Below are 26,405 nucleotides of genomic sequence, written 5' to 3' on the forward strand. Positions count from 1 at the left end.
CAGACACAGCACCCATGAGGTTCCCCATGGTGAGGGGGTGCTCAGGGGCAAGCTTGGGGGTGCACCTGACACTAGAGGAGAGACAGAGAGCCCGGGGCTCTGAGACTGATGGGTGAGGAGTCCTAGTCTGCAGACAGAGTTCTCCCCAAAGATCAACCTCCTCCTTTTCCAACAAGAGATGTTGAGCCCCTTCGGCATCTCCTAGATGCCATATTTATCTGAGCCCCTTTGGCATCTCCTAGAGTCCTAAAGACTAGAGTCCTAAAGACAAGGCACAGTGCTGTGTCAGACACACTATTCCAACGGCTTTCCACATATGAATATATCATATATTTCATGCATCTAGATCTCACACTAACTCTGTCAGCCAGGTATCTTGATTATCCACATTTCATCGATGATAAAAACAGAGATACAAATGGGCTCAATGACATGGTTGAGGCTGCCCTTGCCACTAAGTGGCAGGATCAAGAACTGACAGACTAAGTTTTAGTATCTACTTGACAGAGGAGAAACCCAGGGCCAGGGAAATCAGTGCACTTGCTCGAAAACTCCCACCTCAGGCAAGAGCTGGATGCAATGGAACAGAATGGAGAGGGACTGCTGAGCTTGTCTTTGGCCATGTTGGTTGGAGTTGGCCTGATGGAAGGACAGACTCCAGTCTTCATGGGCCCCAAGTCTGTGATCTCCAGGAAGGAACACTTGGGCCATGAGTCAGCCCCAGGTGGTAGAGACTAGTCACACTTGATCCGCATTTGAATGTCATCATCATCATGAACTCCTGACCCCAGCACCAGCTGACTGTGGGGTGCCCACTTGCTCCTCTGAAAGAGAGCAAGGAAGAGGGGGGTCTGAAGGCTACTGCCCCCTGAAGAGAGCAGGGACAGAGAACACAGCCCTGGCTCTGTTCTGAGAGAAACAGCCACCTCCAACAGTAGCCATTGGACACCTGAGAGCCAACAATGGGGTGGGACATTTTTATTTGCAGCAGTGAAGTCATGACATTGCCCCCAAGTGCCCCTGGGCATCCACCACCAGTGGGCCCTCACAGAGTCTGGGCACAGGGAATTCTGCCCACCTCACCCCATGCCTTCTCCGCCAGCCTTGCAGCTCCGAGCTGCCTATTCCCAGCCTACAGCAGAGGGCAGCAGAAGCTTGGCTCCCAGGTCCTACCTCTGCGGACCCTCACCCCCCCTCCACCCCTCAGCTCGCACTAAGACACAATGCTCCTGGAGCCTGCCTCTGTGGATTGGAGAGGTCCTGGGATCCCCAGGATGCTCTCTAGCCCTCCTCCACTCTTGGCACTGGCCCATTTGGCTCGGGTGCTTGCCGGGGGCCCTGGCTCGGCCAGCGTTGGGACCCACCTTACAGAGCCTACACAGCTCAAGGTCCACATCCCAAAGGCGAGGCTGAACCAGGGGGTGGTCAGAAAGCTGGGGCAGCCACGGTGAAGAAAAGCTGAAGGGCTTTTATCTGGGTGGTCTCCCATCCCCAGGTGAGCTGGATTCAAGGTCAGAGCAGGAAACTCCAGGGAGAACAGAGAGGACCCTAAGAAGAGCTCAGGGTCTGCTTTGTTATTGGTTTGGACAGAGGGGCTTTGCCCCCAGGAGATCAAGCTGGTGCCCAGAGCCTGGCACCACCATTCCCATCCTTATCAGTTACAGGGTGGGCACATGAGGGATGAGTGAGCCGAGGAGGGCAGGGACCAAGTGCCTTCTCCAAGAAGGGAGCCAAGGTGATGAAGGAGAGCCTCTTTAGGCCGCCCTGCATCTGCATGTGTGCACACAGAAGTGGGAGAATTAGCAGGGCGCATGTGTGTAAACTGAGGGCATCCATCAGTGTCTGCGTGTGCATGCCGAAGGAGCATAGCGCAGGGGACTGAGCCCCATAGCGTGGAGGCTGCGGCCCCAGGCTGCAGTACGGACGTGAGCAGGTAAACAGAGCCCCGGAGCACCAACAGGAGAGACCAGAGAGTAGGAAAGCTAAGCTGAAAAATGGGACGGGTGGTTCTGCTCCCCCATGCCCCCTCCCCTGGGGCCAGAGCCCAGAGAAAGCAGCAGATCAAGGGGGGCAGAGTCTTAGGGCGACCAATGTCCACACAGGAGAGGGCACAGGGCCGCTGAGTTGCCTGGCACATCTCCAGGTCTCCATGCTGATGACAACTATGGTGAGTGGCTCCCCTGGGCCCACCCATAGTGTGTATCCATGCTCACGGGTGGGGGCGGGGGGGCGTGTCCATGAGGCCGTGTACGCAGGTTGGTTACACGTGTCTTCACATGTGCAGGCACACATGCTGCTCACAGAGAGACTTCCCTTCAGCCTCCCGCAGCCACCCAGACCCCAGAGGCCAGGCACCCTCTAGGCACTGAGATCCACCACGATGTGTCGGTACACGAGAGTCTGTCCCTTGAAGCTGGGGGCCAGGAGCAGCTGGGCGTCGCCAGCAGGCATGTAGCAGAAGGCCCGAGGGGCCTGCACAGCCAGCTCCTGGAACCGCACAAACTTCTGGCGCCCCTCGTCCCACTGGTAGATCTGCGTGAAGGAGAAGTCACTCCCCAGCGCCAGGTAGCGGCGACCGCCCACGAGGAAGGGCTGCATGGCCAGGGAGCCCCTGGAAGGCAGGGCCTGCACTTCAGAGAAGCGGGTGCCCTCCCAACGCAGGATCTTGGAGTCGCCGATATAGCGGCTGAGACACAGGTAGCTGTCACGACCAGCACGGAAGTGTTTCACGGCCTGGGCGTCGGGCACCTGGGTCACCTCGCCCTGGGCCACAAACTGTTTCTGGGTGCGACTCCACTGGTAGATGACAGGCGCCTGGGAGCTGCTAGATACAATCAACCGTGGCTTGCCCTCGCCGTCCACGAACTCCAGGTCAGTGTCACGGTGCCAGGCGTGCAGGGCCTGGTGGGAGTAGAAGCCGTTCTGGTGCCAGCGGTAGAGGCTGGTGGCGCCCGCCTTGGAGCTGTCGGCCACGGCAAAGTACCAGTCGCCATCAATGCGGAAAGCCTCGAGGTCGTTGGGCTTGCGCACGCGCTGTGGGTCGATGTCCTGCAGCTTGGTGAAGCGTGTGGTGTTGGGGTCCCAGTGGTAAATATAAGAGCCCCCAAACAGCTGGGCCACAACCATGTACAGCTGGCTGTCCACCACCATTGGCTTGCAGTGCACGGCAGAGGGGGCTGCGGGGAGGGAGAGAAGCAGCCTCAGGCAGGGTCAGGCAGCCCCGCAGGCCCCCACCCCATGCCATGCCCTTGGAAGAGGGGAGGTCACTTCCCTCCGACCCTGGCCCAGAACTAAGGCTCTCAGGGACAGTGGCCCTCCTACCGAACTTCACCCGCTTCTCCCAGCTGATCATCTGTCTCAGCATCACTCTCCCTCCACCCCTGCCCCCAGGGTTAAAACATCAGCTGACATGGAGCACAAAACAGGTGTCCCTACGTATTGACCGAGTGTTTATCCATAATATTGATTATGGAACGTTTATTGTGTGAAGCCCCTGGGCTGAGTGTGAACAACTAATCATCGGAAATGGATCCTGTTATTTTGTCCATTTAACATTGACAGGAGCAGGCTCAAAGTCTAAGTGACACCCAAAGCTCCCTGGCTGGCCGGATGCCAGTCAGTGGAAGGAGGAAGAGACTGAGCCTGTCCACAGCCAGGTCATAGAGCCAAGGTACACACCATGACACTTTGATGTTTGGATAGTTGTGTAAAAAAACACATTATCCTAAGAATTCCCACTTTTGCAAGGGCTGTTAGGTACGAGGATGTCTGCACGAACCTCCTTCTGTTCAACAACCAGATCGATCTGACCTCTTCTCAAGCACGTGAAGCACACAGGGCCGCACTCTTCACCTGTCCTGGTGCCTCTGTTTATCAACTCTCCTCCTCCGCAGCGCTGCTTTACGCACCCTCCTCCTCCTCATCTCTCCCCCCAAGAAAGCCCATGCTGAACCCCAGGCCCCTGGCAGTCACCGCAAATCCCTTTGACAGCCTTGGTCCACCTGCCCAGATATTCACGACTCCCCAGCTCTCAAGTTCAGACCGTCCATGCCCATACACCCAAGAGCACCTCAAAATCCAGCTGGCCATGACTGGGCACACATCTACTCTCAAACCTGTTCCTGCTCTTCCTCCTCTATGTTCTCAATTTCCATCTGTGGCTCCACCCAGTCGCCACCTCCAGAAGCCTGGAGCCATCCCCAACACCTCCCTGTCCCTCATTCACCCACAGCCGATCAGTCCCAAGTCCTGTCAGCCCTCCCTTCTGCTTTCTAATATAGTTTGTGTAGGATTGCTGTTATTCCTTCTGTAAACATTTTCTAGATTTTACCAGAGAGACCATCTGGCCCTGGATCCTTCTTTTGGGGGAAGGGTTTCTTTTTTATAAAGACTTCAGGGACACCTGGGTGGCTCAGTGGGTTAAGCCACTGCCTTCAGCTCAGGTCATGATCCCAGCGTCCTGGGATCGAGTCCCACATTGGGCTCCTTGCTCAGCAGGGAGCCTGCTTCTCCCTCTGCCTCTGCCTGACACTCTTATCTGCTTGTGCTCACTCTCGCTCTCTCTCTCTCTCTCTCTCTCTCTGACAAATAAATAAATAAAATCTTTAAAAAAAAATAAAGACTTCAGATTCTTTCAGAGATACAGGGTAATTTAAATTTTCTGTTTCCTCTCGTGTCAGTTCACTCCTCCATCCTAAATCTCTCTCTCCATCCCCTCTACTGTTGCCCCAGTCCAAACTCCTGCCTATCCCCCTAACAGTGTGCCCACATGTCTCGCCCCATGCCAAGCCACTCTCCACACGGCATACAGAGAGACTGTTCTAAAATACCAGGTGGTTTGTTTCACACAATCTGCTCAAAACCTGTCTGTGACCTGATCCTCATGTCTCTTGGGTCTCATCTGCCTCTTTCCACCTTGAAACTTATGCTGTAGTCACACGAGCTCCTTATGGTTTACACATGCACGCACTCATGCACTAAGCTGTTGCACACCTTCTTGAATTTTCTCATACCGTTCTTGCTGCCAGAATAGCCTTGCCACATTTTTCTCTGCGTTAAGTCTCCCTCAGCCTTCTAGACTCAGCTCAAACTCAGTGGATCCCAAACTGAGCTCACTAGCCACTCCTAGCTCGTTCTTCGTTCGCTGGAACCAACCAGTTACTCAAGCCAGGCACTTGGGCATCACCTCTGACTTTCCCTCACCCTTCAAGGCTCAAGTCAGGCATCCCCTCCACCAGGAAGCCCTCCTTGATTGCCCAGGGTACGCTTCTCCTTTGTGGTCCTAGAACATCATATTCATATCTCCCTCCTCATACCCACCTATTATATGGATGTTATCTGTGTATGTATTGGCCTCTCCCCAAAGACTGAAAAGTTATTATGAGCAGAGACCATGTCTCATCTATGCCTCTACCTGTGGGTACTCAATGGAGAGGAACAATGGAGCCCAGTGCCTCTCTACCCTTTAAATATGGGCCACCAAAGCCAACCGGGGGTAGGTACCTGGTATTCTATCATAATCTCGAAGCTGCCGTTCCACATAGTCCCACTTGAGGACAGTGCAAGCGCTGGCACCTGGCTGGGCCAGAGCCAAGTAGAGGTCGCTGGAGTAAAGAAAGGGCTCGGCTGACACAGCTGGGAAGGATAGGGTCTGGTACAGCACGAAATCTGTAGGGATGAGAGGTGAGCGGTGGGAAGAAGAAGGCTCAGAGCTTGTTGGGGGGAAAGTGCTGCTGGACTGGGATGGTGGAGGCTGGGGGTGCTTCCGGCAGTGCCTGTGAGCGCCCCCGGGGATGGGGGGAGGGGGGCACCTCCTACCAGTGGTGATGCAGTCGAACTCTCGCAGTGGCAAGTCCTGCACCTTGTGCTCCTGGAAGCGGGGCGGGCTGGCACAGTAGATGGGAGCCACGGTGGTGTTGGTGTGCGCCAGCCACTCCACAAGCCACTTGACCTTACAGTCGCAGTTGAGCGAGTTGCCCCGCAGGTCCCTGGATCGCGAGGGTGACGGAGGGAACACAGAGAGGAGCAGGCTCCCAGTGGCTCTACGCCCCCCACACCTCCCACCCAGAGGCTCTCTGGGCTTTTGCAAGTGGGTATAATCAAGGCTGCCGCTCACTGCTCACATGGCATCTTTCCGCATTTTAGAGAGAAGTCCCCCTTGGGCTAGATGCACCCTCATGGACATGGGTTTGGCCAGTGGAGCCGGGGCCAAGTTTCAGTCACTGCTGGCCTCCTGAGTGGGGTACCCTTTTCAGTGTGTAACCTGCACCACTATGTCGCATCTCAGTTCCTTCAGACCTTCCACAAACCCGGGTTGTTGCTTTTTTCTTGTGTAAATACTGACTGATGATTGTGGCTATACAATAGGACATTAATGTATGATCAAATCAAACATATGTTTTAAAAGCGCATGTTTGGGGCGCCTGGGTGGCTCAGTGGGTTAAGCCTCTGCCTTCAGCTCAGGTCATGATCTCAGGGTCCTGGGATCGAGCCCCGCATCGGGCTCTCTGCTCAGCAGGGAGCCTGCTTCTCCCCCTCTCTCTCTGCCTGCCTCTCTGCCTGCTTGTAATCTCTCTCCCTCTCTCCGTCAAATAAATAAATAAATCTTTAAAAAAAAAAAATAAAAGCGCATGTTTAAGAAGCATATACATACACACTGTGTATCCAAGTAACCTTCCAGGAGGCATCCCTGAACGCAAGCCCTCCCAGGCTCTCAAGAACTTATGATCTTCCCAATTCTAGCTCGCATGCCCCTCTCTCCAGGGACGTGCCCCTCTGTGCCATTGTCAAAAGTGGTAGGGCTCAGACTTACAAGTCACTAAGGATATCCAAGGGCCGGAAGATGTCTCGAGGCAGTGTCTGCAAGTTATTGTTGGCCAGCGATCTGCAAGAGAGACCCCTGGGTCACCTGACTGAGGCCAAAGACCACAGGAGATGCAAGGCTTTGGTCCCGTGTGTGTGTGCCCGTGATGTACTCACAGGTGTGTCAAAGACTTGAGTCCTCTGAAGGTAAACTTGGATAGTGCCCAGATGTCGTTGTTCTCAATGAAGCTGGAGACAATGAGAATTTGTTGTAGATGCCACTCAGTATCCCAGACCCCCAATCAGCTACTTCTCTCCGCCCCAGCTAGATTCCTGCCCGTGGTCTTAAGGCAGGCTTCCATTCTGATTCTGGTGACATGAATGAAGACTGTGGTGACAGGGCATCTGAAAGGGGTGGTTTAGGTAGAGGGATGGATGAAATGACCGTCTGCTTGAGTCCAGCAGTCAGAGGACTCAAGGGCTCTCCCTCCCCATTATCCCCAGCCTTCCTCATCCAAGCTGCCTTCTCAGCCCACCCAGGCTGGGGCTCCCTCCTCCTTTCTGGTTCCCATTTCCCCCACTCCTTGACACACACAGGTACTGCAGGTGTGACAGTCCTGTGAAGGCGTTGTCTCCAATCAGAGTAAACTTGTTGGAGTTGAGTAACCTGGAGAGACAGAGAGCAATTAGAGCTTCCAAGGGTGTGCCTGCTGTGCCAGCCCCCAGCCTGCCACCACACCCTGGGGCTTCCTCACAGTCCCAGGGCCCTGCTGCCCCATGTCGGGACCCCAGAGCAGCCCAGCACCAAGATCAGCCAGAGCTTGTTCTGGGCCCACAAACTGTTTGCTTCAAGGGTAGAAACAGTCAGGGGCAGAGCTCTCCTACCAAGCTGGGTACTTCCCCAGTGTGTCTCTCTGTCTCTTTGTCTGTGTCCGTCCTTTGTCTCCCACCCTCACCCCAGCTCACTCACTCCCTGTCAGAGTGGTGGTGAGCTTGAGGGTAGGTAACCCATGCTGAAAAGGAGCTGGGGTAACTCACAAGCACTCTCTCCTGCGACTGGGGCTTCAAACAGGAACAGCCTTTGTTAAAATTCCACACCCTCCCACATCCCTCCCTTTTGACCCCCAGCTCCTTCTTCAGATTCTGGTGCCCAGGGTCAACTGTCTCTAAGATGAGACCTGTCCCCTGCAGTGTCCACCTTCTGGCACCATCCCCAGCTACTGTACCCAGTTCCTTTGGTCTCCAGAGGGGGCAAGTCCATTCCTCATTGGGCCCCAAATACCCACTATTGGTTTTCACAAGCACCCCCTACCTTCCTTCTCCCCACTACTGTTCCCCGCACCCTTCCTGACTCTATGCTGCTCCACCTTTTGTGGCTTTCCTAAGCAGCAGAATTTTAAGGGACACCTGCCTCTTAACCTGCAATGGCTACCTGTATTTGTTCTCCTCTCCCCAGTCCAGAATCTGTCCCCTTCCACTGCCCCACCCCGTACCCACCCTTCCCCAAGGTCCAGCGTCCTTACAGGAACTGCAGCAGGGGCAGGTGGGAAAATGCTCCATCCTGGATCTCTGAGAAGGCGGCATTCACCAGCGTCCTGCAGGGGACACTGGAGTCAGTACTGTCGGGACTACGCAGGGACTGGGGGTAGAAGGGCACCCAAGGTGAACAGGGCACTGCTTCTCCACACTCTTACCCTGGACACTCCCCATTTCACCAGGCTGGGCCCCCTACCTGGGGCTATCTTTCTTTTCCCTTCAGAAACTCATTGCCTTCCTTCATGGCTATCCTCCCCTACGGCCTCCCTGAGCACCAATGGCCCCAGGCTGAGCTTCCCCTTCAGCCAAAAAGAAGGTTCCATTACCCACACCTTCAAGATCATCCAAATGCCTACCGTGTGCTAGGTGCTGTTGAGGGATGGGGCACTGGAATGGGGGGGTGGGGGGGTTAGCCTCCTGCTCTCAAGGACCACACAGCCCATCTGGTCCCTGAGGCCACTTACTGCAAGGGACAGGCTGGCTGGCCCAGTCCAGAGTGGATGGAAGACCAGTGCAAGGCGGTGGTCCCGTGCCAGGGCACTGTGTGGGTGTATGTCCCTTCCACCCCTCCCCCTGCTTCCACCCTCCCTCCCCCTACAAAAAGCCTTTCTGCCCTTGGAGTGACATCACAGGCAGGGAACCACATGCTCTTGTAAACAACCCCTCCCCCCCCACCCGTGTCCAGAGCCCTGCACACAGTAGGTCTCATTGATGCTGATGCGGGTGATGATTCATTCTTGGCCCTAAACTCCTGTTTTCCCCAGCCATGGCTGCTGAGCCTGCATGACTACAGAACTCCCCGCAGGGCTGGTGCCTTGTTTCTCCAGTCCTAAGGACCCCTGGAGTCCTCCTGCTCCCCACACTTTGTGCAGGGGGGGCAGGGGTTTTCCCCACCCACTGTCAGAAGGCTCTTGCCTTGCTCCCTCTCTCCGCTCCCCCACCTCCTGAGCCAGGGCAGGACACTCACAGAGAGATGACCTCGGAGGGCAGGTTCCTGGGCACGGCCTTAGAGTCCACGCAGAAGGCGGTGTCCCTGGTGCAGGAGCAGCTGGGCGGGCAGGGGGGCGTCTTAGGGGGCCTCTTGGCACTGACTTGCAGCATCAGGCAGAAGCCGAGCGTGGACAGCGCCAGCAGCCGGAGCCCGGAGCCCCGCCTGGCCCGCAACCCCGCCATGCTGCCTGCAAGCTCTCTCGCGGGCCACCGGCCGCAGCCCCCGCCCCGCGGCTCTCCGCCACCCAGCGCGGGCTGCCACCTCCCGGCCACCGCCGCCGGCCGCCGCTGCCGCAGCTAGGAGCCCAGCTGCCCGCTGCGGAAAGCGGACTCCTCCGGCCCTCGGGCGCCAGCTCCGTCCCCTCCCCTGCTCGTTCTCGCGAGCCGGCAAGGAGAGCTGCGCGGGCCCGGAGCCGAGCAAGGGCTGACCGGCGGGGGCGGGGGCGGGGGCGGACGCGGGCTGCGGCGGGGGCGCGCTCAGGGCGGGGGGCGGGGAGTGGCGAGGGGGGAGTCCCGTGCTGGGAGTAGCCCAAGAAAGGAGTGGTTGCGGCGGTCTCCGGGGCCGCCGTACGCTTGCACGTCCGGCGCCCAGAGAGACTGTCGCGAGTGCAGGTGTGCGAGGTGTGCAAGAGCATTGTCTGCTGGCATGACTGTGCACGTGTGCGCCTCTGCCTCTGCACGGGCACTTGCAGTAGGCGCCTATCCCCTCGTGGGAGCATTGTTGCATTGTGGATCCCCGTGCCTCTGTGTGCCTATCTGTCCTGACCCTCAGGGGACATAACCTCTAAACAAGAGTTCATGGGTGTGTCATAAGCCACATGTGTGTGTAGCTGTGTTCACATGTGTTTCCACGAGCCAGTGAACAGAATGTGCCTTTGTGTCTCTGGGAGCTGAAAAGGGAAATGTTTGTCACTGAGTCGGAGTGGGAGTGTGTGGAATTCTGGAACAGCTCTCCCTACCCAGCCACAGACTGTTGAAGCTGGGTAGAGCCCTGGATGTTTCCCAGGCCAGCTCTTTGTCACAAATGAGGAAACGGAGGCCCAAACTAAGAGGAAAGCAGCCCAGCTTGGTGTCACATCTACTGTGTGTTGTGTACTCTGCGTGCTTAATCCTTCCAACCTTTTAAGGTAGATGCTATTAATCCCCTTTTACAGATAAGAGAAGTGAAGCTGGTGGTACCAGAGGAAAGGGACAGAACAGATATTTCAACCCACTCTGCCCCAACTCCAAAGTTCAGAGTCAGTCTTCTATACCAGGGCTTTCCAAAGCGTGGTCCAGGGAGTCCAGGAGAATCTTCCGGGGAGTCACTGAGGTCAAAATAATTGTCCTAAGAATGTTAAAACTTAATTTAACTTTTTTTACTTTCATACTCTCACAAAAGTACCCTGGAGTTTTCCAGAGGCTACGCCATGTATCTTCAACTAAGCCAGCAATTAAAGAGATTTTCAAGGGGTACCTGGGCGGCTCAGTCCACTGAAAAGCCAAAGACTTGATTTTGGCTCAGGTCATGATTTCAGGGTCCTGGGATGGAGCCCAGCGTGGGGCTCAGCACATAGGAGGTAGTCTGCTAGAGGATTCTCTCACTCTCCCTCTGTCCCTCCCTCCGCTCATGTTCTCTCTCTCTTTCTAAATAAATAAATCTTGAAAAAAATAAAGAGATTTGCAAAAATGTAAAACAACGACACTCTTATCTCTAATTTTTTTTGCTTTGTAAAATCATTTTTAAGATTTATGTTACATATGTTAAAACAGAATGGGTTTATTATTGCAATGTTTAATTGATTAATACTTTTAAATTTCTCAGTAAATATCAATACAGTAAATATCAATAGATATAACCCACATAAACAGAAGATCTTGGGGGTCCCCAATATTTTAAGAATGTTAAGGGGACCTGAAACCAAAATGTTTGAGAACTGCTGCTCTCCTCCGTGTTACTTCCCTGGGGGTCTCTGTGTGGGACTGATTGTGCTGAAAGTTCGCACAGGATCAGGGGAGCCTGGAAGTCAGGTGAATGGGCTGCCTGTCTGGTGTTCTTTCCATAGCAGGCTAGGAAACTGAGATCGCTGGGTTTAAGATGGGTCCCCAGCTGTGCCCAGCCTCTGCCAGCAGGGACTTCTCTGGTCAGAGCTTACGTCTGCCCATGTTCTCTCAACCAGGGATGCCCTCCCTGTCCCTTTGATGCTCACTTGCCACTGCCCATCCAGCTACCCGTGCAGCCCTCCGCATGCCAGCTTGTGGGACAACAAGCAATGGGGGTGGGGAGGGAGGCCTGGGCAGCTGGGCAGCGGTCCCCACCCGTCCCTGGCACAGCTCTGCCCAGCGCACAAAGGGCGGAGTGATTCTTGTCCCAGCCACTGCAGCAGGGGAGCTGGAAGGGGGAAAAGAGTAGGTCCACATAGGAGGGGTGGCTACCATAGAACTCTCCATCACCCACGGTTCTCCCAGAGGAATTTAGCCCAGAGACAGACAGAAAGGGGGAGACTTTGCCCTATTCTCAGCTAGGGAGAAGAGCTGTTTGGGGGATGAAATAGATGATGTTAATCATGACGATTGGATTGATGATGTCATTGGATCCTCACAACAGCTTGGAGAAGGGGACAGGACAGGCAGACTAGTCCCATTTCACAGCCCAACACACTAAAGGAAAGGCAGAAAGATGGATTCGTTCAGGGTCGCAGAGCTGGCTAGTTAAGCATCAAGAGCTCCACTATTTTTTATTTTTTTATTTTTTTATTTTTTATTTTTTTTATTAAAGAGCTCCACTATTGACCGCTCCCCTGGAGCCCCTTCATGCTTGATGACCATCTTATCCTTGCATATAATGACATGCTGGCTGTGCGCATGCTCTGTGCCCTGCAGCAGGTACAAAGAAGCCTCAGGAAATCATGGTCTCAGGGCCAGTCCCCAGGGAAGACAGGGCAATGAGAAGCTCCCGCATTGCTGATGAGAACAGCAGTGAGGGCTAAGAGGCAGGCGAAAGGGCAGCAGGAGGCCCAGAGATTTGGGGGTGGAGGGGCATGGCAGCCTGGGTCAGCAAGGTGGCAGAGCAGAGACCATTGGCCCTTCCCTGGCCTTTGGAGCTTGATGGCACTCGGAGAGGTGGAGAGGCATTGAGGGTGGGATTTCCAGGAGAGAGAAAAGGCCTAAATAAATGCCAACATGTGAGAAGTCTGCAGCAAAGCAGAGAACTGGGGTGGGGGGAGGGTGAATGGGGGGACAGCTCCCAATGCCCAGCTAAAGGTCCCTCCCTCCTCACTTCCGGAGAAAGACCTCTACTGGGTCAGTGTCAGAGGGGTAGGTGCTAGCATCTGAACTCCCCTTATGAAACTTAAGGGCAACCTTCCTTCCCCAACCTCCAAACGGGCAAAAGCAAGTGAGGGGAAAAAAACAGAAAAAGAAAAACCATAAAGCTTGTGGGCATCCTAAGGGGATTGCCTAAGGGGACAGCCTAAGGGCATCCTGCAGGGGAGATTGAGGACCTGCGAGAACAGAGGCTTCTCTCCAAGAGACTCCTTTCTCAGCCCCAGCTGATGACTGCAAGCCCTCCACGCAGTGCCTGATCAGGACAAGCCCCACAGCTGGACCCTGCGGCCCCCCGAGATGCCCGCAGGGACCCCGAGATGCTTGCAGTCCTCCTTGGCTCTCCCACTGGCCTGCTGCCCACCTGGCTCAGGCCCAGTGCATGGGAGTCAGCCAATCAATCCCAGTGTTGCCAGGACAACCCAGGGGCGGGAGAGGGGCGCTGGGGGTAGGCAGGGGTGGGCACCGCAGGCAGCTGTCTCCTACATCTGGCACCTGCACACATTTGAGAGGAAGATGCCTCCCCCTCCTCCCTGGACACCGCCCCCACACCACCCCCCTCCCCAGCCACCAACACACACTGTTCCTAGGACACTTGCTGCTAGAGGTTTCGGCAAATATTTAAAGGAGCAGTTGGTGTGGGGTGGAGGATGAGGAGGGTGGTGGGAGCAAACATTCCCTTCCCTCCCCTCTCTCCTTCCCTGAGCTTCTCAGGCACTCTCAGCTCAGATGTCATGCTGTTGTGCAACCTGGAGGCTGAAGGCTCTCCTGCTGGAGAGGAGGTCCTCATGGGGACAGGGCAACTCGCCAGGACTGGAGAGCTGGGGGCCAAGGTGCGAGGGAGCCCCCAGGCCAGCGGCCGGAACTGGGGTGAAGTGTTGGAAGTAAAGTAGCAGGAACCAGAGGAGTGAGGGTGGGCCGCTGACTTAGACACTTAGAAAGTTCCAAAGGAAAGGACACTGTAGAGACCACCTGGCCCAGCAAGTGGAGAAGAACGCAAGAGAAGGGACGCAGCCATGGGTTGATTTGGTTTAGTACAACAAAGCAACAGACGGGGCTTTGAGGAGGGAGGTAAAAGAGTTGGAAGGGGGAGGGAGAAGGTCCAGAAACGGCATCACATGGGGTGAGGAGTATTCTTGGGGGAAATTTAGGGTCAAAGGGTTTAAAAAGAGGAGCCTAGAGGGATAGGGTTATAGGTGACACCAAACAGATGAGATTTAAGAATGAAGAGATTGGTGGGTACCTGGGGGGTTCAGTCGGTTAAGCGTCTGCTTTCGGCTCAGGTTGTGATCCAAGGGTCCTGGGATCCAGGCCCGCATCAGGCTCCCTGCTCAGCAGGAAGCCTGCTTCTCCCTCTGCTTGTGTTCTCTCTCTCTGTGTCTGTCAAATAAATAAAATCTTAAAAAAAAAAAAAAAAGAATGAAGAGATTGGGACCCCATCAGTCATCACACCCAGCCCTGTGCTGGGCTGTCTGGGCACAAAAGAGAAGTGTCAAGTGTGGAATCTGCAATCAAAAGCCTTCCGCTTGATCTCTGAAAATAGTTCACTGTTTTCTTGATGCAGAAAACCCACCAAAATCGTTCACATCAAGAGTTGGTTCAAATCTTCACATTCATTTTAAGAACACTCATGAAACTGCACAGGTCATCAAGGGCATGTACATGCCCAAAGCCACCAAGTATCTGAAGGAGTCACTTTACAGAAACAATGTGGGCCATTGCATCATCTTAACGGTGGAGCTGGTAGGTGTGCCCAAGGCCAAACGGTGGGCTCAAAAGAGTGCTGAATTTTTGCTGCACCTGCTTAAAAATGCAGTGAGTAATGCCGAACTTGAGGATTTAGATGTAGATGCTCTGGTCATCGAGCACATCCTGGGGAACAGAGCCCCCAGATGAGCCGCTAAATTTACAGAGCTCATGGTCGGATCCTCCCCACACTGAGATGATCCTTCCCGAAACAGAGCAGACTGTTCCCAGCCCAGAAGAGGAGGTGGTACAGATGAGAAAGATAGCCCACAAGAAGACTGGAAAAACAGCAACGTATGGCCTGGGGATAAATTCAGCCTAAAATAAATGCGAATAAAAGCAGGCGGGAAAGGTCTTTAGCTTACAAACAAGCCCATAGCAAAGACTGAAAAACCACACAGTGGTAGGTAAAAATGTATAGCCAGAGGGGATGGAGTTTTCAGAATTAGGAAAAGAATGGCTACCCAGCAAGGGAGGTTAGGTACCAGATGTGTGGGAAGAGCCTAGGCAGGTGGCATACTTGAAGTGAAAATGTGAGGCTCTCCGAGAAATGGCCACATGCAAACCCCCACACGGATGCTGCCGATGCGATGCCGAAGCCCCCACCTGCCTCCAGCAGGACCTCCTGGGTCTGCAGGATCTGCCTCCTCACTCCCCTTCCTGACGCTCATCCCTGTGACGGGGGAAATTCTGCTAGGAAGTGTAGTGGACTCCGCACCGGGTCAGACCCCTGGCTGCCTGTGAGGTTCAACCTGGCAGAGGAACAGGGAAAGCCACAGGCTGCAAGGGCAGGTGCCAGCAAGAAAGGCGGCCAACTCCAGGAAGACACCTACCGTGAGAGGCGCAGATTGCCCAAGGGCAAGTTTGCTCAGCTCACCCAGCTTTGCTCTGGCTGAAGCCAAGAGGACTCATGTGCCAGGGCCAAGGGCCCTCAGGGGCTCTTGCAGCTGGCTTATCGGGACCTCAGTTCTGGAGGGCCAGGAACAAACAGGCTTCAAAGTCAAGGGCTTGGCTGGCAGAAGGGGGCCGGATCCTTCACCTCTGTCCACTCTCCCTACTGGCACATATAAGACCCTATTTGCACTTGTGGGATGAGAGGATAAGGTGCCTGCAGCAAGATGGATGTGGGTAGCAAGGAGGTCTTGATTGAGAACCCGCCGGTGAGTATGACCATGTGGGGACATGCGTGTGAGCTGGGCTCCGCCTCATCCAAGCTCTTTGAGTTGGTCTCTTCACCTAGTTTCATTCATTGAGTTAATGAGGACGGTGCTAAGTCAGGTCAGGGACACAAACCATTAAGGGAAAGTCCCTTGGGAAGAGGGACATGGCAACCGATCATTCCAGCATGAGGGGCCGAGAGCCACCCCAATGGTCAGTTACACAGAGGGCACTGTGTAAGCAGCCACTATGCGGGGATTCACAGGAAGCTTCACAGAGAAAATGACATTTGAGCTGGCTTCAGAAGAATAGGTAGGAGCTCACTAGGTGGAGAAGGCAGGCACTGCAGGAAGAAGGGGTAGTATGTGTAAAGGCAGGGAGGTATGAGAGAGCACACCCCATGGTCAGATCCTCCCCCACATTGAGATGATCCTTCCTGAAACAGAGCAGATTGGGGGAATTGTTCTGGGAAACAGAGAGGGCTGGGGAGGGCTGGGGTGCCGGGGTACAGAGGAAACAGCAGGAGATGAGACTGGCGCTAGACTTCACATCTAAGCATTTCTGTTGGAATCCAGGCCACCTCCTCCAAGAAGCCTTCTCTGATCTCAGCCCTCCTCTGCACATCCATAGCATTGGTGTCACGCTGTGGGAGGGTGTCTAGCTTGTGCAGGGAGAAGAGGGATCCTCTTCATGACCTCATACCTGTCTCTTTCCCTGTCCCACCATGCCAGGACTACTCGGCAGCCCCCCAGGGCCGTTTCGGCCTCCCCTGCTTCCCTTCGAGTCTCAAGCGCCTTCTCATCATAGTGGTGGTGATAGTCCTTGTGGTCGTGGTGATTGTAGGGGCCCTGCTAATGGGTCTTCACATGAGCCAGAAACACACTGAGATGGTGAGCAGACCCAGAATGGGGTAGGGTAGGCAGTGGGTAGAGGACCCGCCTAAAAGGGGGGCTGGGTGGGCTGGGCAGAGAGTGAACTGTTCGAGGGGGATGGAAAGGAGGAGGTAAGGGGTGCCTCAAGAAAGAACAGAAGCAGGAACAGGGTGGCAACCCTGGCTTTGGCTTTTCCACCAGGCCTGTCGCTGGCCTGGCAGCCTGTTCCTTCTAGCATCTGGTCCCACCCAACCTCTCTGGGCTCTCAGCAAAGAAGGGACTGCATTTTAGTAAAGAGGGCTGAGGGTGGACATGGGGACCAAAGGGATGAGTGGAGAAAGAGAAATACCAGGCCACCCTGTGCCCTCCCCCAGGTCCTAGAGATGAGCCTTGGGGGGCCAGAAGCCCAGCAGCGCCTGGCCCTGCAGGAGGGTGCAGGCATCACTGCCACCTTCTCCATTGGCTCCACCGGCATCGTAGTGTATGACTACCAGCGGGTGGGTATCCCTGAGCCCCTGACCCTGGGGAGGTGGCCCTATGACAAGACTGCTAGACCACACAGCTGTGCCACTCCATGCACATCCATCTCTTCCCAGCCCCTAGCCCTTTTCTCCCCAGGCTGAGCCCCAGATTCCAACAGGTCTCCCTCTGGGGCCTAACCTAGAGGGAGATGGCCCCGGATTAGGGTTAGAGAGTGAGCAAGGCAGGGCCTTCCTGAATGCACTCTGGGGTTCCTGTGTTCAGCTCCTGATTGCCTATAAGCCAGCCCCGGGAACCTGTTGCTACATCATGAAGATGGCTCTGGAGAACATCCCAAGTCTTGAGGCTCTCACTAGAAAGTTCCAGAACTTCCAGGTAGGTGTGTTGGTGAGGAGGAGGGGGTTGTCCTCCTCCCAGGGCTGCTGGGAGGAGCATTTGAGATGGCAGCTGTTTGTCACCTGTAAAGTGCTACTCCCTGGGGGCTGCCAGGTGTGTGCCCTTCTCTAAACTCACCTGTGCCACACCTTCCCTACCTGTTCCCCAGCTCTTCTCTGATGACAAGCTGCTGGCCTCAGCTGAACCTCACCACCTGGGGGCTTCTGACTCCAGCACAGCCCCCTCTTCCCTGGTGAGGAAAGTAAGACTTTTAGGAGGCTCAGAAAGATGGCCTGACACGCCAGAGGTCCTACAAGAAGAGCCACAGGCAAGACAGAAACTCAGGTCCAGGGCTCCAAATCATGTGTTCTTCCCAGGTCAAGCCTGCAGAGTCTACCTCTAAGCTGGACCAGGAAGAGGGCCACGATGTTGGCTCAGCATCCCCTGGGGACCTGGACTTCCTGGGCACCACAGTGAGCACCCTATGTGGCGAGGTGCCCCTCTACTACATCTAGGACTCCGCAGGTGAGGAGGTGTGACCCGCAGGGCGTCGAGCAGCAGTGGCCCAGGAAGGCTGACGCCACCTTGACATGTCAGCTGACCAGGAATTGGGGAATCCACTGAGCTGGGTCATCTAGGGAGCTGGGGGGGGGGTTCATAGATGGCCCCCTCCCAGTCTCTCTCCCTGACGTAATAAACAACAGTGTTTCTTTGCTTCCTAGGACCTGTGGAAGCCCCAAGTGAAGAGGAAAGAGCCATGCGCTGAGGCTCTTCTGCAGAGAGGCAGAAAGCTGCTCCTACCCACGCCACAGACACTGGAGCTGGAGAAATGGGAGCTGTGGGGAGAGGTGGGAGCGGGCAGAGGAGATGCGGCTCCTAGGGCCAAGGGGTTCCTAGCACGAAAGAATAAAGCAGCCTGACTGAAAAACAAAGGATGCGCCTCTTCCATCCTCCCACACCCCCTCAGTCCTACTCTTGGTGGGGCCAGTTAGGAGACGGATAGGTCCCTGGGGGAACGAAGGGGCTTTCCCTCTTCCCCCCTCGGTCAGGGCGTGATGGGGGACTGGGGGCAGTGGCGAGGGGACGAGGCAATCCACGGGCTTTAGGCGCCCTCCAGTGGTGTCTCCCGAGAGGACGAGAGACAGAGACAGAGACTGACAGAACTCGAGAGACAGGGACCGCGATGGGACAGGGCGAGGGTCCGAGAGAGGCAGAGACCGACAGACGCCGGCGGGGAAAAGCTGTCGGAGACCGAGGGGCGGAGGCGCGCCGAAGCCGCGGAGCGACCTGACAGCGTGTCCCGCTGCCCGGGACGGGGCTCGGGCCCAGCGCCCGCGGGATGAGCCGCCGCTAGAGGGCACCTCGCGGGAGCGGCCGTCGGCCGGGCACCCCGGGGCCCGGCGCCCCCTCCCCGGCCCCGCCGGCCCGCGCCCGGGGCCGTCCGAGCCCCCTCCCGGGGCGGGCCCGCTCCGCGCCGTCCCCGCCCCCGGCTGGCGCAACGCCCGGCCCGGCCGAGAGCTGTCCCGGACCCGAGGGGGGCCGAGCTCCCGGCGAAAACCCGCCCTCCAGCGAGCTCATTTCCCTAAAAAGGGGGGGGGGGGGAGGAGAGAAGGAAAGAGGAAAAGAAGGGAAGGGAGCAGAGAAGGCTGGAGGCGCAGGGAGAGGGCCGAGGAGCCGGGCCGGAGAGGGGGCGGGAGACAGGAAGGAGGGGGGCGAGGACAGGGGAGGGGGAGAGGTAGGGACGCGCGAGGGGGGGCAGCGCGGGGAGGGAGCGCGCGGGCGAGCGGAGGGGAGCGCCCTCCCCTCGCCGCCAGTCCTCCGCTTCCCCTCTCGCCGGCTCCCGCGTCCGGGCGCGACCCGCCGCCGCCGCCGCCGCCGCCGCCGCCACCGCGCCCGCCGCCGCCACCGCCGCCGCCGCGCCCTCCAGCATGCCCGGTGTGGCCCGCCTGCCGCTGCCGCTGCTGCTCTGGCTGCTGCTGCTCCCGCGCCCGGGCCGGCCGCTGGACTTGGCCGACTACACCTATGACCTGGGGGAGGAGGACGATTCGGAGCCCGTCAACTACAAAGACCCCTGCAAGGCGGGTAGGCGCCCCCCACCCTGCCGACCGGCCTCGGGGCGCAGGGGCCGGAGCGCGGGCGGGCCCGGCGGGGAGGCGCGGGCTGCTTAGGGTTCGGGGTTGGGGGAGGACAGTCCAGTGTGGGAAGCCGGGAGCTGCCTGGTTGGCAATGCAGTGGGGAACAAAAGAAAGAGGGAGAGAGGGAGGGGGAACTTTGGGGGACTTTTAGGACTGAAGTTTTGCAGCTATTTGTGGAAGCTGCTGCCGCTGCCTTCTCTTCCCAGAGGATTCCTGGGGAAAGCTCCTTGGGTCCTGGGAGAAACCTGCGGCCAAGGAGGCTTTTCCTCCTGCAGGAAACTTTTCTGGCCAAACTCCTGTGTGTGTGTGTGTGTGTGTGTGTGTGTGTGTGTGTGTGTGTACACGCGCGCACTTTCCCCTTCTCCCTCAGCTCGGGCTCCAGGACGTTGCTGTTTTCCAGCCTGTCTGGGCCTCTCCCCAGCCGGCACATCTGTCTGCCCAGGCGGTGCGGGAGGCCTGCATCTCCGAGGAGCAAGTCTCCTGAGGCCCCCCACCCAGCCCAAATGAAGGAAGAAAGTTTTTCAAGGAATCCTCTGATGTCATGCTCCTGGGGTATCCCTTGGTCCCCCCACCAAACACAAGGCTTCTGGGACAGAGGAGACAGCTGTCAAAGTTAGAGAAGCCAGCCATGGAGGGGGGATTACTTCTGCCGTTAGGTGCCAGAGGTACCTACCAAGGCCAAGTTGAGGTGGAAAGGGGAAAACCACAGAAAACTCAAATACTGTGTATCAGTTCTCTTAGTCCAAGACACTGGAGGCTAATTAGCTGAGGTCAGAGCCCTGGAGTGTGTGTTTGTCTGTGTGTGTGTGTGTTTTTTGTCCATGAAGACCCCATGTAACCCCATCACTCTTGCTGGACCCAGAGGGGTCTTGCCCCTGGAGTGACCAGATGGCCAGGCACTCAGGCCATTTGCCTAATCAGATGACACTGAACAGGGCTGCCTGGAGCAAGAGAACACACAGGCCATAAGATACCATCAAAATCTTTCCTCAATTTCCTGCCTCTGATTTTGGCCTGTCTCCAAATAGCTAGGACCAGGGTAGTGGCCTGGTCCACTAGAGTGGACTTCTAGAGTTCTAGAAGTGCCTGTATGTGGCATAAGGGGTTGGGTCCCTTTATTTTTGACCCTGGGCTCCCTACTTTGGGTGGATGAATCACAGCCAGCTACAGAAGAGGTAGACCCTTCCTCCAGTGGGAGGAGGAGAAGCCAAATCTCTCAGCCCTTCTCCACCCTTGCCCGGCTGTGGGTAAACCAGACTCTAGCCATCATCTTTCTCCCTGGGCTTGGAGTGGGCATGAGTCTAAGCGGATGGAACTTGGGCTTTGGAGGCTGGCAGACCTAAGCTGTCAATCCTGGACCCACAACTCATTAGCTCTACTGCCTGGGGAATGTTAATTATCATCTCTGAACTTTGCTTTTCTCACCTGTAAAATGGAACTGATCCTATGTCTCTCTGTAGAGTTGGTTGTAAAGATTAAATATGAGAACATATATAAAACACTTATTAGAGATTAACACACAGTAAGCACTTAATAAATGTGTGCTGCCTACTCCCCTGTTTTCTATGCCTCACACTCCCACTTCATTTTTTTTTTTTTTCCCTGAAGGAATGGGCTGGGTTTGCAGGAAAAGGGAGTGTCTCCCTGTCCCTGTCCTTGTGTCACTTATTCATTCAGCTGATCAACATGGACTGAATGCTAATAATATGTGTCAGGCCCTGGGCTTGATGTTGGGGGAGAAAGAGAAAAGTGTAAGACATGTCCCCTGCCCTCAAAGGGCTTCCAGTCCGGGAGGGCACAAGATGGATGGGGATGTAATCGACTGCACCAACCAAGATGCGTTCTGTGCCACCTTGGAAGGACAGGGCTTAAAGGCTCAAGGAGCCTCTTCCCCCACTGCAGTCCTGGTGACGGTGGTGGTGGCAGAGAACCAGGGGTCACGGGAGGCTGGAAGGTTTGGGGGTTCTTCATGGAGAAGGGAAGACCTTGAAGAATGGGAAGGAAGTCAATCTGACGTATCTCACTCCTGGAGGGTTTTGGAGTGATTCTTGGAGGAGGCAGCTGGAGGCTGAGGGCTCTATCCCCAGTCTCAGATTTCATGCTAGGGTGGAGCTGGCTGAGTTGGAACTTCAAACAAGGGCTCTGGAGAAGGCTCTGCCCCAGGGTGAAGTGAGGCTGGTGGGGAGCTGGGCCAGGCCGGGGGTGGCCGAGAGGGCCTGAGAGCCTGACAAGGCCAAGAGTCAGGGTCAGATCAGGCCTCCCTCCTGGGTGTGACTGCTGCAGCCTTTCCTACCTCTGCCCTGACTCCCTAAGACCCCACACCAACAGCTTCATGCCTCAGGTCCCTAGGCTTTTATCTCTGTTCGCGTTGCTGTGTCCTCTTGCTCCCTCTGAGCCTCGCTGTCCGGGTGCTAGACGTGATGGTGGTGGAAACACCCGGCTTTATGGCCTTCGGATGTCCCTGATAGGCCAACTTACCTCTGCTCCCTTGACCCTTTCCGGCTCTCTCCTCTGGTCCTCCTTGCACACGAGGACTATTCCCAGTCCTGAAAGCCCTATTGACTCCCCTGGATCACCTCTCAGGATAACCAGGCCCCTTCTTGTGAGATTACCTCCTTGCACTTAGTGTCAGAGCTAGGGCAAAATTGAGGCCAGCAAGGCAAAATTAAGACCCTTGATACCCTGGGGAGTTTCCTGGATCTTGTGGGCAACACTAGAACAATAAGTGGGAAACTGCATTGGTCTGTGTGTGTGCTGAGAGCTGATTCCACCAAGCTCACACTCTGGTGTGCAAGCTCTCACGTGCACATATGAACTGTCTCTCTGTCTCTCTCCTTCTTTCCCCCTTGCCCAGAGAGATTGTGAGTCAATCAGAGAGATTGTGAGCCTGATTTCTTGCATGGTAGGATGCCAAACCATCCGGGGGAACTTCCCTGAGATTCCCAGCTCTTGGGAGTGACCCTCGGGGCTCTGGGAGAGACCCAGGAGGCAGGAATTGGGACACAGTTGCTTCCATAGGCAGAGAAGCACACGGGGACTGCCCTTGAGCCAGTGAGGACCTGACTTCGGCCCCTGATGGCAGCTCACAGGTTTGCTCTTAGAAGAGGAGGTGGGGGAGTAGCTCACCAACCCTTATCACTGTCCCTACCCCAGGGGCCTTCTGCCCCAGGTTTGGACTTCAAGGGCCCTCAGTCATAAGCTCTGGAGGTTGAGAAGCGATCCCTTCTCTTGCTGGACCACATTCCCCCTCCAGACACTCAGAATGAGTCACCCACCCACCTGTGCCCCTGCTCCCTGAGTCACCTTCTCTTTTAGGTGCCCCAAGGGAGGAGGAAAAGACTTAGAATCTCCCTGGGCTCCAGATGGAGGGGGACCAATGGGACTCCCCTAGAAAGAAGGAACTCTCAAGAATTCTAGTTTCTCCAGAGGTTTTGGGAGAAGATATTGGGGGAGGATGGGGAGGGTGTAGAATGTGTCTCTCAGGCCACTAAGAGCTGCCTAAGGATATCAGGAGGAATCAGCTCATCTCTCTGTGTCTCTCTCTCTCCACCCCCATTCATTTCAAAGGGTGCCCTTCTCCCTTAGGGGGTATGGGCTGTGAAATGTATACATGGAATTAGCTGTGTGTTTGAATATATGAGGGCTTGCACAAGGAAGTAGTCAAGAGAGTGGGCACATTTATGGATGTCCCCCTGCTTTCTGGGCAAGTCCCTTCAACTGTGCATGTGGGTACTCCGAGTGCACGTCAGGAGGCGTGCAAATACGCGCCTGTGTAGCAGCACACAGCTGTGATTAAGTACACACGCGAGTCTGTGGGAGCTTGAGAACGTTCTCCTCCAGCTAGAAGCTGCATTTGTGTGATGGGACATGCATATGCCCTATGCACGTGGCATTGGGGCGCCATCACACTGGCGAGCTCCTCTCCCTCTCCCCCAGACGGGGATGCCTTGCCGCATCCCTGGGGAGGAGACTCTGCAGTCAAGAGACCCGCCTAGAGGATGGGCACATGAAGTCCACCTTACTCTTCTCTTTCCTCGCCTGCTCCCAGCCTGGCTATGGAGTGGCCACGAGGGCTCCTGGCTGGTTTACAGCCAGAAAACAAAACAAACTTTTGATCCTGTGTTGAAAACAGCTACTACCCTGACCCTGACCCCAGGGCTTCCTTCCGGGTAAGGGGGTGGGGGGTTGTCCTGGACTCTCAGCCATCCAGATTCCCAAGAGCTTCTCTGTGGGGGAATCCCAAATGGGCAGGGCCTTCAGACTCAACGCCTGCCCACCCCATGTCTCCCCACCCCCACTCTGTTCCCACACATTCTTCAGCCATGACATTCCCCACCACAGGACGCCCGATCGGGGCAGAAGGGCTCTGTGGCCCACCGAGGGCCTGTCCCGCCTTCCACTTGCCTTGCCCCCCACACTGCCCTGGTCTCATAGGCCAGCACGGTTCCGTGTGCTCTGTGCTTGGAATTCAAGGTTCTGCTTCTGAGCACTCTAGGGCTTCACTCAACCAGGAGCCCAATGGGGGTGAACCGATATGCCTTTAGGAAGTAGAGAGCTGATCTTGAGCTTACGAGGCTGTTTTGGGGTTAAGATTAATAGGAGCCATTTAGTGGGTGCTTACTGTGCTCCAGGCTCTGTGCTCGGCACTTTATTCACATGCTTATTTCATTCCATCATCCTGGGAGACGGATTCTATTGTTAGCTCCTTTTTATGTAGGAGAAAATTGAGGTTTAGAGGAGTTTATGTGACTTGTCAGATAATAGGGGCCAAGCTGGGATTCAAAGACAAGTCTGTCTGCCTACAAAGACTTTGCTTTTTGCTGCGATGTCCAAAGATGAATCTAAATGTCCAGCTACATGTGTATATGATGATGCCCGTAGGTGTGGGCACGTGAGCCTGGAGATGCCAGTGTCTGTGCAAAGCGTGTAAAGGTGTGAGGGTATTCGTGTAGCGTGCGTGTGCTTTTCTGAATGTTGGCCTTGCCTCTCAGAGTGTACCTCTCATCCTGCGAGCTTTGCGGGTCAGCTGAGAAACATCTCCTGTTGCTGTCCCATCAGTTGCCAAGCCAAGGCCCCCAAAGATGATGTTTTACAGAAAAGAATCTTTCTCAGGTGGTGGAATAGATTCTGGGCCACTTACCAGCTGGTGACCTTGGGCAAGTCATTTCCCTTCTTAGGCCCAAGGGTTGTGATTTATGAAGTCAGGGAGGTGGGGCAGAATCTAGCCATGAGGTTTTCTCTCAAAGAGTCTGTAACTGTACACTCCTGGGCAAATGGACAGGTGGAGTATGGTTTAATGGGCATGGCCTGAGTGGGCCAGGGTCAAGTGAATTCGTTAATGGGAAAGTACTTTGTCAGCTGGGAAGCACAATGTAGACTTCAGCCTTTACATAGAGTGTCCTTATGGCTACCATGACCAGCTTCCTGGGTCTGGAGCTCGCAGTTCGTCTATGGGCCTTGGAGCTTGTGCACATACGTGTTTTAGAACTGTCTATGACTGTATTTTGTGTGTGTGTGGTTGTGTGTGTCTGCGTGAGTGTCTATTTCTGTGTGTATTTACAATATGGGTTCTACAGCAATAATGCACTTGAATACAATGAGTGCTAGACTGGGAATCAGGAGGCCCGAGTTATGCATCCAGCCTCCCCAATGACGAGTCGTTGGGAGACCATTTCCCTTTCAGGCCTCAGTTTCCATATCTGTAAAATGGAATTGTGGCCTGGATAACTGCTAGAGGGACTCCCACGTTCTGTCGATCCAGGTCTATGTTGCATCAGAGTATGTATTTGCAGGCCCAAAGAATATTGACGTGATGCCCCACTCGAACAAACATTCTGGAGTGCCTTCCACCTGCAGGGGCGGTGCAGGCAGTACGGGCACTGCTTGGGGCGGGCGGGAGGTAGGGAGCACGTCTCTGTGGCTTACGCTGCTTTGTGTTTGAGGGCATGGTTGTGGAAGTCACCGTGTGTCTGATTCTGCATAGGATGAAGTGTTTGTGTGTGTGTGTATGTGTGTGTGTCCACCCAGCGGGCCATCTGGGGTGGAGAAACCTGTGTGCAAGGCCTCAAGGTTAAAACAATTTGTGTAATGCCGCCGCCAGGCCTGTGTAGCACTCAGGATGAGAAGCAGATGTTGCCATGGGTGGAGCTTCAGGGAAGCAGCTCTGTGCTCCAGCTCCATCCAGTTCAGCCTCCCGCCTCCCCCAGCCCAGCTTGAAGCTGCTTCCAAGCTCCTTCCAGAGCATTCAGCACCACAGCGTCCTCCTGCTCCCTGCTCCCGACTTCTCAAAGGACAGGCAAATTGTTTAGCCCATCTCTCCAAACACATCTCTCCCCAGGTCCGGAGATCAAAATGGCCTATTCAGGGGGCTCTGTACCCCCCCACCCGCCCTTCTTGCTCCAGAGAAGGGACCCTGAGACTCAGAATAGGAGTCCCTTGAGAACGGTTCAACTTCCTCCTAGCTGGGCAGCTCCCGCTCTGTGTCCTGCTTTCCCTGATGCGTCTCTCTGCTCTGTCCTTATTCACATCCTCTCCTCCTTCTAACTGAAACTGCATTTGCTGAGTGGATACCATGGGCTCAGCACAGCGCCAAGGGTCTGGGCCCACCGAGTAGACACTGTTATCTGACCACCTTCTGCTTTCTCCATGGCACCCATCACCGCTCTTGAGTTCAGTGTTTGTTTCCTTCCTATTGTCGAAGGTTAGCTCTCCACAAACAGGGCCCTTTTCTACCTGGTTCATCACTTGAGTGGTGCCTGGCGCACGGAAGGTGCTTACTAAGTATTCGCTACAGAGTGATGGGCAAAGTGACATGACTGTATCTTCCTCTGGTAGGGCGTGGGTATCAGCTTTGCAGGATTCCCAACTCCAGAGTGAGCATGAGTCTCCTGAGGGAGCCTCAAAGCCAGTCCCCCACAGCCTTCTTCCTCAGAAGGCGTTTGAGGATGAAAGTTGCTATAAGGGAGCCCCTGGGGTGGAGGCTGTCAGTGCTGGGTAGAAGGATTAACTC

At 55.5% G+C, this 26,405-nt stretch overlaps 3 protein-coding genes across 4 annotated transcripts in view; 2 read left to right on the forward strand and 1 right to left on the reverse strand.

Moving 5' to 3' along the window:
- Positions 1-963: 963 nt before the first annotated feature.
- LGI3 (leucine rich repeat LGI family member 3) lies at positions 964-9,730 on the reverse strand. Its single transcript, XM_047717314.1, has 8 exons — positions 9,305-9,730; positions 8,325-8,396; positions 7,397-7,468; positions 6,979-7,050; positions 6,812-6,883; positions 5,818-5,987; positions 5,503-5,667; positions 964-3,176 (listed from the first exon to the last, which is right to left on the reverse strand). The coding sequence occupies exons 1-8, from the start codon at positions 9,508-9,510 to the stop codon at positions 2,359-2,361; spliced, it is 1,647 nt and encodes a 548-aa protein (XP_047573270.1). The 5' UTR covers positions 9,511-9,730; the 3' UTR covers positions 964-2,358.
- Positions 9,731-15,479: 5,749 nt separating this feature from the next.
- On the forward strand, positions 15,480-18,189 carry SFTPC (surfactant protein C). The gene is made up of 6 exons (XM_047717319.1): positions 15,480-15,536; positions 16,266-16,424; positions 16,781-16,903; positions 17,151-17,261; positions 17,639-17,786; positions 17,984-18,189. The coding sequence occupies exons 1-5, from the start codon at positions 15,495-15,497 to the stop codon at positions 17,774-17,776; spliced, it is 573 nt and encodes a 190-aa protein (XP_047573275.1). The 5' UTR covers positions 15,480-15,494; the 3' UTR covers positions 17,777-17,786; positions 17,984-18,189.
- A 761-nt stretch (positions 18,190-18,950) lies between these two features.
- The window catches only part of BMP1 (bone morphogenetic protein 1), a 42,245-nt gene continuing 34,790 nt past the window's right edge, over positions 18,951-26,405 (forward strand). For both annotated transcript variants that reach the window (XM_047717315.1, XM_047717318.1), the window contains exon 1: positions 18,951-19,343. In XM_047717315.1, coding sequence (XP_047573271.1) covers positions 19,190-19,343 — 154 coding nt within the window. In that variant the 5' untranslated portion in view covers positions 18,951-19,189. The remainder of the gene's footprint in view (positions 19,344-26,405) is intronic.

Source organism: Lutra lutra, chromosome 2 (genome assembly GCF_902655055.1).
Source record: "Lutra lutra chromosome 2, mLutLut1.2, whole genome shotgun sequence".
In the NCBI taxonomy this organism is placed as follows: Eukaryota; Metazoa; Chordata; class Mammalia; order Carnivora; family Mustelidae; genus Lutra; species Lutra lutra.